Source organism: Budorcas taxicolor, chromosome 5, assembly GCF_023091745.1.
Source record: "Budorcas taxicolor isolate Tak-1 chromosome 5, Takin1.1, whole genome shotgun sequence".
NCBI lineage: Eukaryota > Metazoa > Chordata > Mammalia > Artiodactyla > Bovidae > Budorcas > Budorcas taxicolor.
The window spans coordinates 29,665,442-29,684,332 of record NC_068914.1 but is presented as its reverse complement, the minus strand read 5'-3'; the positions used below and the strand labels follow the sequence as shown (position 1 = coordinate 29,684,332).

Here is an 18,891-nt window from a genome sequence, read left to right as displayed (position 1 = left end):
GAGCAAAAATCACATGGGAAGAGCAGCTACCGTCAGTGGTCATTCTCAGCAACGCATTTCTATAAAGAAACAAATCAGGATGCTATATACAGATCAGATGGAAGCATTTGCCTTGATATCTGTACACGTTGTGGCACATTCGCCACCACTGTCACCTCTTAAATTATGTTGTCATTGTTACGGAGAGACTATTAAAGCTCTTCTGTCACAGCAACTTTCGGTGTGTACGATACAGTATTGCTAACTGTAGCCACCATGCTGTACCCTAGATACTTGAGCTTATTCATCTTATAACTGATAGTCTGTACTATCTAACCAACATCACCACATTTCCCCTACCTCTCAGCCCCTGGCAACCACCATTCCATTCTCTGTTCCATTCCATTCCAAAATTCAATGTTTTCAGATTCCACATCTAAAATACCCCACAAAGTAGCAACCTAAGTTATTAAGTCATCAGTGATTCTCTTTTTCTGGGACTCTCATGGCAGGTAGATTCTTTTCACTTAATCCTTGAGTCACTTCAGTCCTGTACGTTTTCTACATTCCTTTTTATTTTTCCTTTTGTTCTTTTGATTGGATAGCTTCAAACTGGATAGATCAATTTCTTCAACTTGGTCCAGTCTACTGTTGAAGCTGTCTACTGAATTCTTCAGTTCAATTACCATATTAAAAATTTTTTTCTTTAATTGGAGGATAATTGCTTTATAATGTTGCATTGGTTTCTGCTGTACAACACAATCAGTCATAAATACATATATATCTCCTCCCTCTAGCACCTCTGTCCCCTCTCCCACCCTAACTCTCTAGGTCATCACAGTCATTGTTATTTTTAGCTCCAAAATTTGTTTGGTTGTCTTCTTATGTTTGCCATCTCTGTACTGAACTTCTTGAATAGTTTGTATTTTTTTTCCTGATTTTGTTAAACTGCTTACCTGTGTTTTTTGTAGACCTCTGAGCATCTTTAGAACACTTATTTTGAATCCTTTGTCCAGCAAAGTTAGTGAAAGTTTACTGTGTTCCTTTGGTGATGTCATGTTACCCTCGATCCTTTCCTGATCCTTGTAGCCTTGCATAGATGTTGTGCATTTACAGAAGCAGTCATCTCTTTCAGACTTTATGGGTTGACTTTGGTATGGAAAGACTTTCTTCTACGGTGGGAGCATGCTGGAAGATTCTCTAACCTTGCATCTAGTGGTGCAGGCTCTCAGATACAGGATTGCGGGCTGATGTCTCATCTGTTCAGGCTTCTGGGGGGCACAGCATTGACCACAGTGACTGCAAGGGCTAGTGGAGCCCTCAGTGCATCTCAGGTCCAGTGGCTCAGGACCTGGCAGGCAGTGGTGAGGGCTGAAGCTGGTGGTATATACAAACTCAGTTGCAGGGGCCAGTTGCAGGTGCCTATGGAGTCGCAAATGCTCATTTCAGACTTACACAGACAGGTAGGGGCAAGGGCCAGCTGCCAAGGGTCTGGGCCAACTGCAGGTACACTGGCAGCTGTGGGGTCCCTTGGCTGTCAGCATTCATTACTGTGGCTGCAAGGTCTCACCATGTGTGCACTGCCATGGAGGCTGGTATTGGCCACCAAGCTGGAGGCGTGCAGGTGCCCAGCTGGAGGGGTTCCTTGAAGGTGAGCCTGGTGGTGCAGGTCAGCAACAGGAGACAGCGCTAGGCCTGGCCCACAGGAGCTGTGGAGGCCCTGGTGTGTACTATGGCTGCAGAGTCTCCCCAGGAGCATGTGTGGCAGCGGAGGCTGGTCATGAGCGTCTGGTTGGGAGCGTGCACATGCTGAGTGACGGAGGCCGGTGACTAGAAATAGAGCCAGGTTCAGGCCCTCAGGCAGTTGTGAGGGCCTTGGTTGTTGGCTTGCCGTTCCATATGGAAGGATCTTGCCACAGGTACAGTACAGCAGTAGAAGCCTGTGATGAGGGTCTGGCCGGCAGTGCGCAAGTGCACAGCTGGAGGAGCCAGCCCCCAGCACATGCACAGAAGTGGGGGTCACCCACAGGGCTCTAGGCTGGTGTCGTGTACTTGGGTGGCCACAGAGGTCTGGGCTGGCTGCTGGTGTGGATCCTGAGCCCCAGCAAGGCAGTGGGAGGTGAGGAGCAGGGAGGGGCTCAGACGGCTGGTGTCCACAAATGAGAATATCCACGGGACAAAAACCAGTGACATTTACAGGGGGTCTGGGTCGGCTGTGCTGGCTATTGGCTACTTCAGGGGGAAAGGTGCTGGGGTCTGAGAGCAGGTCACAGGGAGCCTCAGTCATCCCCATCATGTGGCTGACACTGGCATCCCCTGTTGTTTCCTTGCTCCTCCCCATCTCTGTTCATCTCAGCTTTGCCAGCCTCTGGTTGGGTGAGACCCAAGTGGGTCCTTTGCTCAGCTTCCCGAAAGGCTGGGGAGGCTGGCTGCTCACCCCATTCTCCTTTTCTTGGTGAGGAAAACTTCCTACTTGGGGAGGCTCACCCTTGGCCCTGAGTAGCACTGGCCTAGGGGATCAGATGCTGCAAGCAACCTTTTTGTGTTATTTTCCGGTGTTTTGTTCCACTGTGCTGCTGAAGTTTCTTCTTATATATAAAAAAAGTATTTATTTATTTGGCTGTGTCAGGTCTTAGCTGCAGTACGCGGGATCTTTGATCTTCACTGTGGCATGTGAAATCTAGTTCTCCAACCAGGGATCAAACCTGGGGCCTCTGCATTTGAAAGCATGGAGTCTTAGCCACTGGACCACCAAGGAGGTCCTTGCTGCATTTTCTCAGTTGGACTCCCAAGCTCGCCCTGAGCTCTTTTTGATAGTGTATTATTGTCTAACTGTTGATCTTTGTGGGTGGTGGGGGCTGGGGTCTCACACTTCGCCATCTTGGTCACATTACCCCAACATATATCACCACCCCGACTTTCACTGCAGCTAATTATTCTTAAAGTTACAACATTCAGTGCCCCAGCAGTGGGGAAAGCCTGTGAAATCATTGGAACAACTCACCATCTGTACTGAGATGGAAACTAAGACTCAGGAGGATGAGCTTTCCCAGGGTCGTGATTTCACTTGCTAGTCACACTTAAGACCAGAGATCAGGCACCAGGGTAGAAAAAATTTACTCTCATCCTGCTTTTCCAGCTGGTCAGGTCTTGCTCAGATCCCAACCTAAATCACTCTGACTACAATTCAAGCTTACTTCCCTGATTGAAAGGGCAGTAAGAGGCTGCTTTTGAACCAAATCCTTTATTAGATTAGCAACACACGCACGGAACACAGCAAGCCGAGGAGGTCCCCTGGAGTGTGCAGAGTGAACTCTCTAAATCTAGGGTGCTGGTGTGTAGCAGGTCAGACTGCTGATGCAACGAGGTAGCTAAACAAGTAGGAAGTACCCGGCAGGAAGGAGATGGGTAGATAACAATATTTATTTTCTAAAGGGCTACTGGATTGAATCATTAAAACTTGTATTTACAAACAAAAATTGCTTTCCGTTTTCAGGCTTGTCCCTAGGGCCTTCTGAATTTTATGGCTCCCTCCTTTTCACCCACACACTGAGTAACCACTCACTCATTTCAGCAAGAGAGAAGGGAAGCTTTGATGAGGAGAACACAGAATAGTTGACATATTGGGGGTATGTACTATGTTTTCTTCCATACAGTCTGCCAGGAATTCAGTTTGTTCTCAAGTGACACCACCTGTCCACCCCAAGCAGGACAACAATAGAAGAATGACTATTCTGTTTCTCTAAGTTTCTTCACATCCACACAGCACTCACATAACACAGGAGGAAAGCAACTCCACGTTGGAACTGAGTGACTGGTAAAAAGGACTCTATATTTTGTTTAAAATAAGACAGGCTTTCAGAACAAGGAGGCAAAATGGCATAGCAACTAAGTGTATATTGAATTCGCCTATGTCCCGTATTCTGTACGTCTGATGCTTTTGTCCAGAAGTGTTCGTATGTTTCATTCTAGCCTCCCCCGTGACACCACGTGCCCCTTTAATACGGGACCTGGATTCCCTACATACCCTGTCCTCTTCCCGTTGTACCAAATAGAACAAGTAAGTGTTTGATAAATGATGCAAAATTACTGACAAGCAATTTTGCTGTTCTGGTGATTGATGACTGTATCAAGAGAGGGAGAAATATGGTCATTTCTAATCCACACACTTCATTAAAATCCAGCTGGATAGCCAAGTATAGCTATACAAGTTTCTCTCTTCTGCTCAGCTCCAGTATCCCTCTTCACTCTTCACAAAAATTTCTGTATTCACAAATGACCCTCTACCTCTACAGGTAACCAAGAGGCATTAAGCGATGATTATCTAACTTATTCTTTTTTGCAACTGCTCCTGTACTCAGCAGAACACCCCTGCCATTTAAAGCAACAGGTCTAGCCTATTGCTGATGGCTTCTTAGCAAATAACGCCAGGTCAATGCAATAAGACCTCTCTTCAATTTATTTCCCCAGTCAGACCCTCATCTTCCTTCATTCCTCTCTCCAGAAAGCTTGTTTCTTTTATGCTACATACAAAGCATAAAACTTTCAGGTTCAACAGCTACTAAGACAAAGAAGTCTGGTCTCCTGTCAAATACCCAGGGCTGGGCTATCTTCAAGCCAGAGTATACAACAGACAAATGATCAATCAGCCTCATGAGGACAGGGGAGGGGGCTTGTGGGCTTTCTCCATGACTTAGCCATGTCTGGCCCACAGTAGGCATTCAATAATCATTAATTGCTTCAGTGAATACATGCAGTGAAAGATAAAGTACTGAATCAAGAAACTACAGGAACCAAGTCAGGGTTACTGGACCAGTTTTAGAAATATCAGGATTCTTGGAAAGAGGAACCACAGGATTGCAGACGATACAAGACAGGGATAACTCTCCAAAACCCTTAGAGAGGAGGATATTTATAAGAGCACATTTTGCTCTTAAATGAAATGTTGGAAAAGAAAATCCCTGGTCAGAAGTTTAATGTTAACTGGAGCTCTGAATTATACAGGCACATCTCATTTTACTGTGCATTGCTTCATTGCTCTTTGCAGATACTGCATTTCTCTCTCTCTCTCTCTTTTTTTTTTAAGTTGAATGTTAGTGGCTACCCTCATCAGGCAAGGCCATTTTCCAACCGTATTTCCTCACTTTGTGTCTCTGTGTCACATTTTTGTGCTTCTTGCAACATTTCAAACTTTCTTCTGATGATATTTGTTATGATGATCTCTGGTCAGTGATTTTTACGTTACTATTGCAAAAAGATTATAACTTGCTAAAAGCTCCAACAGTAGTTAGGATTTTTTTTTTTTAGCAATAAAGTACTTTTTAATTTAAAGTATATACATTCTTAAGGACATAATGCTTTTACACAATAGACTATAATATGGTATAAACATCACTTTTATATACATTAGGAAGCCAAAAAAATTCCTGTGACTCGCCTTCTGGCAATACTGCTTCATCGCAGCGGTCTGGAACCAAAGCTGCAATGTCTCTGAGGTGTCCATCTATTAGTAATGGCTGGGGTTTATTTCTGGTCTACTTTATGCCAATACAGTTTACAAACATTAGCCTGATCACTGCAACAAGCCTTCAAGGAAACCATTAACCTTTTTTTCAGATACAGACATTGGATGCAGAAGGTTACATCGCCTTGTCAAACTAAGTCAACCAGCTAAGCTCACTTTCTGGGATTCCAACTTGATTCTAAGTCTCACTTCTTTCTCCTCCCCACACAGTGCATCACACCAAACAATTAACCTGTCAAAACACCTGCCTAGACTGACCTGTGTTGAAAAAATTTGTTAAACTGTGGCTTAAAAAACCACAATATAAAACTGACTCCCCTAACCACTTTTAAATGCACAGGTAAGTAGTGTTACCGATATTCATGTTGTATAACATCTCTAAAACTCTATCTTACAATACTGACACTCAGCACCTCCCCACTTCCCTGTCCCTAAGCCCCCAGCAAGCGCCATTCTATTTCTGTTTCTGTGTGTTTACCGTTGGTACCTCCTTAAGTGGGACCATACAGTATTTGTACGTTTGTGACTGGCTTCTGTCACTTAGCATAATGTTCTCAAGGCTCATTCATACTGGGGAATGTGACAGCATTTCCTTATAAGGCTGAATAACATTCCACTGTATGTACCTAGCTCATTTTCTATCTATGGATATTGGGTTGCTTCCACCTCTTGACTATTACATGGCTTCAAGATACTTCTTTCAATTGTTTGGGGGTGTATACACCCAAGTAGATGGCTGGATCATATGCTAGCTCTATTTTTAGTTTTTGGAGGAACCTCCACACTGTTTTCCATAGTGGCTGCACCATTTTACATTCCTACCAGCAGTGTGCGAAGGGAGACAGATCTGTTTTTAAATAAAATGTCAGTTTTAGTATCAGACTGGCCCAATAGCTCTGTCTGCAGTATCAAGTAGTGATTAAATACTTACAAATTTAACTCAACAAAAACTCTGGACCTAAGCATTAGTTTCTATAATTAAATCCCAGTACTATTTAAATGTATATTAAAGCTTTATAAATGGGGATCATTATCCCATTATAAGAAGAATCAGCTTAGCAGTCATTTTCTAAGAGACTACAACAAAGGAGAGAACAAAGCCAGGGCTGAGCCAGCAACAAAGGTATTCGTAGAAGCAGACCTGCTTCCTGAAAACAAGCATAAGCAAGTACATAAGTTGCACCCTTACCCTTGTTTTGGCGTCGATTTTAGCTCCTCGGTCAAGCAATAATTTTACCATGTTGGCATTTCCTCTTTTTGATGCAACATGTAGAGGAGTGATGTCATTCTGTGGAAGAACAGAAACAGAAAGTACAGTGTTATTATTGTGAGTTCAAGCAAAATATTGCTTCCCAGCGTTCTCCAACATCTCACATTTCTCTTATGTTATTTTTTTTTTAAATATTCATTGTGAACAGAATGCTTCCCAACATCTTTGTCTGATGGTAATTTTACTCAGAATGAGACCACCCCAAAGGGATGAATTTTAAGGGACACTCTCGGTGGGGGTAGGGCCCAAGTTTATTTCATTTGTTTGATGGGATGGTGATGGTTTTTGTTCTAACATCCTGTGCCTTTAAGTCAATCTGTTTTCCTATAAATGTGAATGATGCATGCTGGCTACTGAATGGTCGACGAAATGGTGGATTAGTCAGCTGAGACGCAGTGCAAGGGTGTCATGTTACTCAGAACCAGCTCTAGGTCATCTGAGTGCACGCTGTCAAGGAGAGACAAGAATAACTCAAACTGGGAAATTCGTCAGTGTCCTACATGGTCACAGGGCTTCCCATGCACAATGGGCTTAAAAGTGTTCACAGGCACTTATTGGCAATTTCACAGAAAACTACTATGTTGATTAAAACAAACAAACAAACAAAAAAACTACTTTTGAGGACAGATGTATCGTCAGGACAATCTGACTTTCCGATCACGATTCCCTGGGTACCACAGTTTTCCTCCATGTATCTGACAGGTTCTGTGACTGTTTCCAGACTGTCAAGGAAATACGTGTACACAGTGAAAACATTCTCTGTTTTGGCTCCTTCTTCTTGATTGGCAACAATATGGGTTTAAGGTCTGCAATTCACAGAAGTCAATTACATGATAAATGAACTAGGCTCATAAGTATTTACATTCCTGTCATGTGATAGCAAATACAAAATAATAGCTACCCGGTATTGATTAATTTCCTATGAATTATGCAGTTTTAAACTTTTTACTCTCTCATTGAGTTTTCATAATCCTCATAATATCACATATAATCTGAATCACAATGTCCATTCTACAGATTAGAAACAGCTAGCAAAACCAGGATCCAAATTAAAAGATGACTCAAACTAATGGCTTCCCTGGAGGCTCAGATGGTAAAAAATCTGCCTGCAATGCAGGAGACTCAGGTTCAATTCATGCTTTTGAAAAAAATATTTCATAGTGAAAATTTTCAAAAAGACCAAAGTCTGAGAGAAAGCCACAGTGAGCTTAATGTACTCAACACTCTGGCTCAGTAATCATCAAACGTTTGCCAATATTATTCCTTTTATATTCTCTACTATATTTTTCTGACTGAAGGGGTTGGAGAGTAGAAAGAAAACCTGGGCATCATATTACTTCACCCACAAATACCATAACATAATTTAATTATCTCAAATAGATAAGGATATTTATAAACAAGTAATAACAAGTAAAATCAAACATTTGCCAATATTACTCCTTCTATATTCTCTACTATATTTTTCTGACTGAAGGGGTTGGAGAGTAGAAAGAAAATCCTGGGCATCATATTATTTCACCCACAAATACCATAACATAATTTAATTATCTCGAATAGATAAGGATATTTATAAACAAGTAAAACTTGTACTGCAATTTGTCGTTATACCTAAGTACAAATAATTCCTTCTAAACACCAAGGTCTCTTCAATGTTTAAATCATCTCAGTGGAGTTGTTCAAATAAAAGATACACATCTTGGGGCCTCCCTGGCAGTCCAGTGGTTAGGACTCTGTGCTTCCACTGCAGAGGGGTGCAGGTTGGATTCCTGTTTGGGGAACTAAGATCCTGCAAGCTGTGTGGCCAAATACTTTTTCAAAAAGTAAAAAGAAAATCCAAAAGAACCTTTGGATATTAGAAGAAGGCGGCTTGTGAGATGTGTGGACACAGATCAATACAGAAAAACCAACTGTTTAAACAAAAAGAAGATCCACAAGTTGCATTAGGTCGAAATGTACCTTAAGTTTCTTGAATCTCCGCAGGTGCCCTACTCCACTTTTGATTTTCCATGCCCAGGTATTTTCTGGGAAAACTGGGTGGTTTATTGTGTAGAGTTTTCTACATTTTAGATTTGGCTGGGTGACTGCATCCTTACGGAGTGTTATCACTTTTTTTAAATTTTCTATGAACTTTCCTAGTTAAATACTTTATATTATTATACATTCTCACATCTGAACAACTCTTTATCTCATTATTCTTAGGTGCGATTGCATAAATCAGTTCCATAATAATTAGTTCATTAAATCAAAGAAGGAGAAAGAGATCTGAATAAACCAAATGTGGCTTAGTAATGTTGATGGGGAGTGGACAGGCCTAATATTGCTCTAGACCAAGCTGTAGACATACTTTTTCTGCAAAGGGCTGGATATCAAATGTTTCTGGCTTTGCAGGTCATACCACTTGTACTGCAATTTGTCAGCATTGCCTTTGGAGTGATAAAGCAGCCCCATGCAATAGGCATAGAGATGGGAGTGACTGTGTTCCAATAAAACTTTATTTATAAAACAGCTGGCAAGCTGGATTTGGCCTGTAGGCAGTAGTTGGTTGACCTGTGCTCTAGACTCATCAGCTTGTGGTTGAAGGTTTCAATGGTGAATAACAGGTGACAAGTGTTAATCATTCAGTTGTGTCTGACTCTTTGTGACCCCATGGACTGTAGCCTGCTGGCTCCTCTGTCCATGGAATTCTCCAGGCAAGAATACTGGAATGGGTAGCCATTCCCTTCTCCAGGGGCTCTTTTCGATCCAGGGATTGAATCTAGGCAAAGGAAGTAAAACTGTATAGGCTGTGCCTTGCGTGTACTTTGGCACTCTTTGGTGCAGATGATTTGGGGTATGAATGACGCTGGCAGAAAGAAACTTCCTGATGACTTTTCTGATGGTCTTACTTGTCTCTAGCAGAGACATTACTTTGCCAACAAAGGTCCATCTAGTCAAGGCTATGGTTTTTCCAGTGGTCATGTATGGATGTGAGAGTTGGACTGTGAAGAAAGCTGAGCGCCAAAGAATTGATGCTTTTGAACTGTGGTGTTGGAGAAGACTCCTGAGAGTCCCTTGGACTGCAAGGAGATCCAACCAGTCCATTCTAAAGGAGATCGGTCCTGGGTGTTCATTGGAAGGACTGATGTTGAAGCTGAAACTCCAATACTTTGGCCACCTGATTCGAAGAGTTGACTCACTGGAAAAGACCCTGATCTTGGGAGGGATTGGGGCTAGGAGGAGAAGGGGACAACAGAAGATGAGATGGCTGAATGGCATCGACTCGATGGACATGAGTCTGAGTAAACTCCGGGAGTTGGTGATGGACAGGGAGGCCTGGTGTGCTGTGATTCATGCGGTTGCAAAGAGTCGGACACAACTGAGTGACTGAACTGAACTGAACTGAACTTGTCTCTGTTGTCTGAGTACAAGTATATAAATGAATCAGGCAGCGCTGTGGAGGAATTCTAGGCCTGAGACAGGAAATGGAACATCAGGTTAGGTCTATAGGAAACAAGAGAGCTTACTGAGCTCAAAGTGAGATATGACACGAAGACCTCATCACTCTCAGCACGAGTCAGGGCTGACATGCTATTTCCCTTTAAAAATGTGTCCTTGCCTGGTGGAGAAGGACTTAATTAACCTTTATCACAAGTAGGCTAATTTTAGTGAGAGGAAGAGCTCTATTTCTAATTTTGCTCTCTTCCATATTCATGGACTCTCTCTTATGGTGACGCGTAGATGTCAAAAGGGTGCCTTGAAATTCAAACTCCCACTTTTTTCTACACCTTTCTGACCCCTCCTAGAGGAATACTTTATATTTCTATAGCACTTAGAAAGTGTTTAAAATTACTTATGTAATTTCATTTTACCTTCACAACCATCTATTGAAGTAAGATACATATCATTAATCCCATTTGATAAATAAACTGAGGAATAGATCTGGTGGGTAATCTGCATATTAAGAGACAGCTAATGAGAGGCAGAATCAGAATTCAGTTTCCTAGACCCTCAGAGGTGGGGTGTGTGAGTGTGTGTATTTTCAATCAGAGATCATAATAGCTTTGCTTAAAGACTATGTTTCTCAACTCTGTCCAGTGGAGCTTCTAAAGGAAATGCGTACTTTTGTACTCCTGAGTCAGGCAGTGACCTCTTCTGTCAATTGGGAACAAGTCAAAATGAGAGTGGGACCTTTGGACAGTCAACAGGACATTTCTGTCTAGGTTCCTCAGTTAACCAATAAAGATCTTTTATGTCCTACTAGGCACCAGGCCCAGTGTTGCATTTCCATTACACAAGTGAACCACAACATTATGGAATCCCAACAAATCAAGAGTCCAACGATATGAGAGATAAAAAGGCTTGTTTAGGAGACCTCACTAGTGGCTCAGGAAATGTGAACAACGTGCCTGCTTTCTGGGATGCAGGCTGCCTGTATGTATGAGGAACCTTCAAATCTACCACTGAGGCCGGAGACAGAGGAGCCCCACATGGAGCAGCTGGAGTCTGTCTCCTGTGGACAGACACTCCAGGATGAAGATAACAGCAGGAGGGAGGAGAAGCTGAGCCCTGTCTGGGAAAAGATAAGAGACCACATATTCCTCATTCTTGAGATCAAGGAAACCTTCCCAACTACACATGCACAGAAAGGCTCTTTGGGGGCCAAAAGGGAAGGGCTACCAACCCATAGTAGGCAATGTCAACCTTCCCACAGTCCTCTTCACTAGAGTCCACCTTGGCTAAGAGAGGCATGCACACACAGGGGAGGACCCTGACTTAAACCAAATATGGACTCAGAGCCAGTCAAAGCAAGACTGGCTAGAGGAAACCCAGAAGAAATGCCCCAGAAAAGTGATCCAAACTACCAAAAAAAGGTGCAACACTTTCTGAATTCACCCGTGAGTCTATTCACATGCACTCTTTTCCTTCCTAATAAACACTTATTTAGGTGCTTCCCTGGTGGCTCAGATGGTAAAGAATATGCCTGCATTGCAGGTGACTCAAGTTCGACCCCTGGGTTAGGAAGATCCCTTGGAAAAGGAAATGGCAACCCACTCTAATATTATGCCTGGGAAATCCCATGGACAGAGGGGCCTGGTGGGCTACAGTCCACGGGGTCACAGAGAGTCAGACATGACTTAGCAACTAAACCACCACTACCTACTGTTTCACGACTTTCTCTTTGTGGAAATTCATTTCTACAAAGACAACGGGCCAGTGCCTTGTCACTGGCTATTGGTCATCATGATCTAGGGACTAGGATTTAGCATTCTCACTGCCGCGGCCTGACTTCAACCTCTGACCAGGAAACTTAAATCCTGCTGCTGAATACTAAGGCCAACCTTAGATCACAACCACAGATACAAGGCTGAGGTTAGTTCCCATGGTAGAAAAGACATGGATCCTGAGACAGCCCCAGGTCTGAGGCCGAGACACATGACCTAAGAGTGAAGCAGACCCAGAATGAGAGAGCCCTCATCCCCACAGGAGCCCAGCCTAGTGTAAGAAGCAGCTGTGGTCAGCTCCTGAGGTGGCACAGGAGCTTGGTCAGAGTTGAACTCTGTGTACGAGCGTGCAGGGAGAGCTGAGTGCAGAGCACGCCAACCAAGGAAGATCCCTGACTTGCTGGGCCCACTTCAGCATAAGGCGATGCAGTCCCCTCCAGTGGGAGGTGAAGCCCGTGGTGCAGACAAAATGCAATCTAAATCAATTCTGGGTCAACTGGTTCATCTGGCCACATCTACAGCCTGATGGAAGAAGAAGCATGCCTGTTTCCAGGTACGGATACTTCCCTCAGTGTCTGCAGAGTGTCTACATTCTATCCAGCAGAACAGATGAACACATGCATCAGAAGTCAAGGAGTTTCTGCCAAATGGAAACACTCAAGAAGAGAACCACACTATCAAAAATGAAGCATTCCCAACCTAAAGGCCCACGGACAGATGAATGGATAAAGAATACGTGGTACATATATACAATGGAAGACCAATAAAGTATGTTAACTCATATATATGGAATTTAGAAAGACAGTAGCGACGACCCTATATGCAAGACAGCAAAAGAGACACAGATGTAAAGAACAGACTTTTGGACTCTGTGGCAGAAGGCGAGGGTGGGATGATACAAGAGAATAGCATTGAAACATGTATATCACCATGTGTGAGATAGATGACAAGTGCAAGTTCAATGCATGAAGCAGGGCACTCAAAGCTGGTGCTCTGGGACAACCCAGAGGGATGGGGTGGGGAGGGCGGTGGGAGGAGGGTTCAGGATGGGGGGACACACATGCACCTGTGGCTGATTCATGTTGATGTGTGGTGAAAACCACCATAATATTGTAAAGTAATTAATCTCCAATTAAATAATTTAAAAAAAAGACATGGTACATATGTACAATGGAATACTACTCAGCCATAAAAAATAAAACGATGCCGTTTCTAGCAACATGGATGGTTATCATACTAAGTGAAGATTATCACACTAAGTGAAGTAAGTCAGGCAGAGAAAGACAAATACCACATGATTATCATTTATATGTGAAATCTAAAGAATGATACAAACAAACTTGTTTAAAACTGAAAACAGGCTCACAGACGTCAAAAAAAAACTTGAGGTTATTAAAAGGGAAAGGTGGAGGATGGGATAAATTATTAGTTTTGGATTAACATATACACACTACTATATATAAAATAGAAAATAAAGAAGGACCTACTGCATAGCACAGGGAACTCTGCTCAATATTCTGTGATAACCAATATGGGAAAAGAATCTAAGAAAGAATGGATATATGTAAATCTGAATCACATTGCTGTACACCTGAAACTAACACAATATTATAAATCAACTACACTCCAATATAAAATAAAAATTAAATTAGGAAAATAAAATTAAAAAGAAATGAAGCATTTCTTTGACGGACTTATCAGTAAATTACACAGCTGTGTGGAGAATCAGCGAAACGAAAGAAAGACGCACTGGTATGAACGCTCCAAACTGAAACACAAAGGGAAAAAGAATGGAAAGAAGGAATGGAGCCCACAGGAGCTGTGGGATGACACAGGACAGCGGACTGGAATCACGCAAGGAGCAGAGAGAGAATAAAGCAGAAGAAATACCCGAAGAGATCATGGGCAAGAATTATCTCAAAGCAATGAAATACATTAAACCACACCTGTATGGATTTATATTCTCATCTGTATAATGGATATAACACCTCCAGTGCCTCCATCACAGAACTGCCAAGGGGACAAACGACGTAAATCACATGGAAAGGAAAAGGGAAACTCACTGGTATTTCATATCTCTTATCTCATTTAACTCCCACAAAAACCTTAATAAGAGGTACTAATGCTTTTTTCTTTATGTTACAGATGAGGAGACTAAAACCCAAACAAATCAAAATAACTTGTCAAAAGGTCACAAAGGTGCAGTAATTTGACTCTTAAGTTCATGATTCCCTTGCTAGACTAGACCATGCTGCCCCTGAGCTTCTAAGCAGCGTAAACACAATTAATTCTTACTATCAGTGCTTTTCTGGAGTACCTCACAGTGTACTAAGAGATGGAGAGCTAATATTCTAAAGCCAGACTGCTTAGATTCATATCCCAGGCCTGCTCCATACCAGCTGCATAAGCTTAGGAAAGTGTATTTAATTTTTCTGTATCTGCAAAATTAGGTAATGATAATATCGATATCTATACTATAGAATCATCATGAGCATTAAGTTAGTTAATAAGCACAGTCTTAAGAATGGTGCATGGCATTTATTAAACACAAGCGTCACCTATTACATCATCATAGAGACATTTAAAGATACATGACATGACCGCATCTCACAAAGACATTATGAAATAGTTTGGGTAGAAAAGACATGCAGACCCTAACCTATTGGTGAACTCTAGCAAGGTGCTATCACCATCCCATCACCATAAAACCCAACATTGCGAGCTACGCAGCAGAGCAGTTCTCCTGGGTTTCCTTACCCTGCTGCTCTCCACCTGGGTGCCCTTTCCCAATAAAAGCTCTTGCTTTGTCAGCACATGTGTCTCCTCAGAGAATTCATATGCGAGTGTTAGACAAGAGCCCAGTTTCGGGCCCTGGAAGGGGTCCGCCTTCCTGCAACACATGGCGACTCTGGCGGGGACTCTTCTTCGCCGAGACTGACATCCTGACCACTCGGGGTACTCAGGGGCCAGCTTGCCTGCCAGTGGATCAGACCCAGCGGCCGCAACTGGGACCCTTTTGTCCCTGGTCTCCTCCTGATGCGGACAACTGGCCAGAGTGCCCCTACCGGTAAGGAACAAGAGACTTTATTGACCTCTCTCCCCTTCCCTCTCTCTTTCCTCTCCTTGACCCTTCCTATCCTTCCCTGTTTTCCTAGTCCCCCGGTCCTGGACGCAGGAATCTGGTCGAAGGGCTCTCAGCCTGAGCTGAGGATTGGAGACTGATCCCCTCCTCTTGGCAGAGAACTCGAATTCTGGTCTGATTTCTGGTAGGGCCGAGTTCCAGTCCTCCCTTCTCTGGAGGCCCAGGGAAAAGTCCCGTAACGCCTGGGTATCTGTAGGTGGCAGGAGACATCTGTAAGGCCACCCCTTTCGCCCCTCCGCTCCTGCCTCCTCCCCCTTCTTCTTTCAACCTGGCTTCCTTTCCTCCCTTGAAATCTTTGATGTTAGTACTTGGATCTGAAGTTCTGTGTCTCTATAGGAGGTTTTCTGAGAGACTGTATTCTTGTATTTAAGGGCTTCCCTGGTGGTGCAGAGGTTAAAGCGTCTGCCTGAAATGTGAGAGACCTGGGTTCGATACCTGGGTTCGATCCCTGGGTCGGGAAGGTCCCCTGGAGAAGGAAATGGCAACCCACTCCAGTATTCCTGCCTGGAGAATCCCATGGATGGAGGAGCTTGGTGGGCTACAGTCCGCGGGTCGCAAAGAGTTGGACACGACTGAGCAACTTCACTTTCACTTTTAGGAAGCTGCTAAAATCGGCAGTTCTTAGGATGGATGCAAAAGTGGTACAGAGTGTGGGCCGAATCTGCGAAACTTCAGAAGGCCTGTGGCTGAGCTCAGCAGCAAAAGAGAGGCAGGGGTGCCGTAGCTGATGGCGACACATGTAGTATTTAACTTGATATGTGACAGGATCTAAGGGAAACACATGAGTGCCATGTTGAAAAACAGGGACCTGCACAAAACAGCTCCCTCTGCTGGGAAACAGTGGAATTGCTGGCTTATCTCCTCTCAATTCTCACTGCAAAACCAAGCTGAACAGGAGCCAAGTTCCTTTACAAAATAGTCACCAAAACAAGATGGTTTCTGCAACTCCCCAAAGTGAATTCATCTCCATTTGCTATGTTACTATGCTATTTGCTAGGCTGTAATAAACAGCAGACTTTTCATTTCATTTAAATGTATTAAGGGCAGTTGGTTACTGATCTCCTCCAACCTCTCCCCTTTCTCTCTTTTTCTTAAAAAATGGCAAGGGGTGGTTATCACTGAGTGACAGAATAAGTGGATGGCATCACTCAACGTTTTCTACATAGTAAGAGATGGTGATTCTTTTAGTTTAGTTCCCTGATATGGCTGAAATTGAAAACAAGTTCTACATTAATTAAATGTTGAGAGGGAATCTGATACCTTCTTCTAATTCTTTCCATTTATATTAAATTTCACCTCTAAGTTATTACTAGGTTTAAAAATTTCAAAGAACAAACAAGATTTCCGAAGATGAAGGCTTCAATGTGCTAATGACTTGTATTTAAGACACACATCTTAAGATTTGTATGTTTTCTCATTCTATTCTCTTGTACTTCATCCTTATTTCCTAGTGTAAACAGCAACAAGAAAAAGAAAATGATGAGTAAACGAATCACAGAGAAAGCACCAGAAAGACATTTAAGCAAGGCTCGCCAGCATCCTTTTTTGTCCCATAGATGCCTATCTTTTGAAAAGTCTTTTAGCTTCTGAGAGAAGCAGCTGAAGAAGAACAGCACGTGCCACCCCCAAATAGGCCTCTTTGACTTAAGGACTGTACTGAGCTCTCTGTTCTGCTCTTCTCTAAAAACGGGGCACACATTTCCCTTTGTAAAGGTGTCTCCTCTCCCTTTCCAGGAAGAGGAGAATGCCTCTTAATCAACAGAGATGATCTGAGTTTAATCTGCCTAACAGAGCTTACTAAACTACTCTTCCTTTTCAATAGCACTCCATGTACCCAATACCCTGCATATATTTACCTTCCCACAATTTACCACACCTAGAACTCAAGCCCCCTTTCCTTTATCTTGTCACTTTCTCATTGTTAAAATGGCATATAAGCCTCCAGAGTTTAATTGCCCCCTTTGGGTCTTCACTTCTTTTCTATGAAGGCTTCTGTTAACATACATAACCTTCATCTGGTTAATCTGTCTTTTGTCCATTTAATTTGCAGAACTCCAGAAACTAAGCCTAGGAGGGTAGAGGAAAATATTTTTCTCCTTCCTCTCTAAGATCACATCTGCTAATCTCCAGGCACAGAACAGGTACTCAATGCATGTTTGATAAGTGATAGATTTTGATACAATGTTGGAAAAAAATACAGAATTGAAGTTGTTCCCGTTAATTTCCTTGAGATATAAAAATACTTTTTCGTAAAATTTTGTAAGGGAACAAATTTTGTCACCCCAAAATGTGTCTCTTTGGCATGCAGATTTCTTTCAAGCTGCAAACAATCAAGGCCCAGGAAGAACTTTTGACCTTCCCCCTAACTGTCTAAAAGAAATTATATAGAGGGACTTCCCAGGTGGTGCTGTGACTGAGACTCCAGGCTCCCAGTACAGGTGGTCCTGGTTCTAGATCCCATATGCCTCAACTAAAGATCCTGTGTGCTGCAACCTAGACCCTGTAGCCAAATAAATAATCAATAATTTTTTTTTAAGTAGAAGAATTTAGATAGAGGGCCTATTCCTTGATATAGCTATCACTAGATATTTGAAAAGAACATGGGTTAGATGTGGTATAGGGATACCATACCACAAGAGAAAACTACACATGGACATCACTGGCTGGTCAATACTGAAATCAGATTGATTATATTCTTTGCAGCCAAAGATGGAGAAGCTCTATACAGTCAGTAAAAACAAGACCAGGAGCTGACTGTGGCTCAGACCATGAACTCCTTATTGCCAAATTCAAACTTAGATTGAAGAGTAGGGAAAACCACTAGACCATTCAGGTATGACCTAAATGAAATACCTTACAATTATACAGTGGAAGTGACGAATAGATACAAGGGGTTAGATCTGATAGACAGAGGGCCTGAAGAACTATGGACAGAGGTTCCTGACATTGTACAGGAGGCAGGGATCAAGACCAACCCCAAGAAAAAGAATTGCAAAAAGGCAAAATGATTGTCTGAGGAGGACTTACAAATAGCTGTGAAGAGAAGTTAAAGGCAAAAGAGAAAAGGAAAGATATACCCATTTGAATGTGAGTTTCAAAGAATAGCAAGGAGAGATAAGAAAGCCTCCTTCACTGATCAATGCAAAGAAATAGAGGAAAACAATAGAATGGGAAAGACTAGAGATCTTTTCAAGAAAATTAGGAGTACGAAGGGAACATTTCATGCAAAGATGGGCACAATAAAGGAAAGAAATGGAATGGACCTAACAGAAGCAGGAGATATTAAGGTGGCAAGGTGAGGTGGCAAGAATATACAGAAGAACTATACAAAAAAGATCTTCATGACCCAGGTAATCACGATAGTATGATCACTCACCTAGAGCCAGATATCCTGGAATGCAAAGTCAAGTGGGCCTTAGGAAGCATCACTATGAACAAAGCTTAGTGGAGGTGATGGAATTCCAGATCAAATCCTAAAAGATGATGCTGTGAACGTGCTGCACTCAATATGCCAACAAATTTGGAAAACTCAGCAGTGGCCACGGGACTGGAAAAGGTCAGTTTTTATCCCAATCCCAAAGAAAGGCAATGCCAAAGAATGCTCAAACTACTGTACAATTGCACTCATCTCAGCAAAGTAATGCTCAAAATTCTCCAAGCCAGGCTTCAACAGTCCATGAACTGTGAACTTCCAGATGTTCAAACTGGATTTAGAAAAGGCAGAGGAACCAGAGAGCAAATTGCCAACATCCGTTGGATCATCGAAAAAGCAAGA

The 18,891-nt window shown here is 42.7% G+C and overlaps 1 protein-coding gene across 1 annotated transcript in view; it reads right to left on the bottom strand.

Annotated features, from left to right (window-relative positions):
• ANK3 (ankyrin 3) overlaps nt 1-18,891 on the bottom strand; it is a 375,681-nt gene that overhangs the window by 195,941 nt on the left and 160,849 nt on the right. Inside the window, exon 8 of the mRNA XM_052641329.1 lies at nt 6,693-6,791. Coding sequence (XP_052497289.1) covers nt 6,693-6,791 — 99 coding nt within the window. The remainder of the gene's footprint in view (nt 1-6,692; nt 6,792-18,891) is intronic.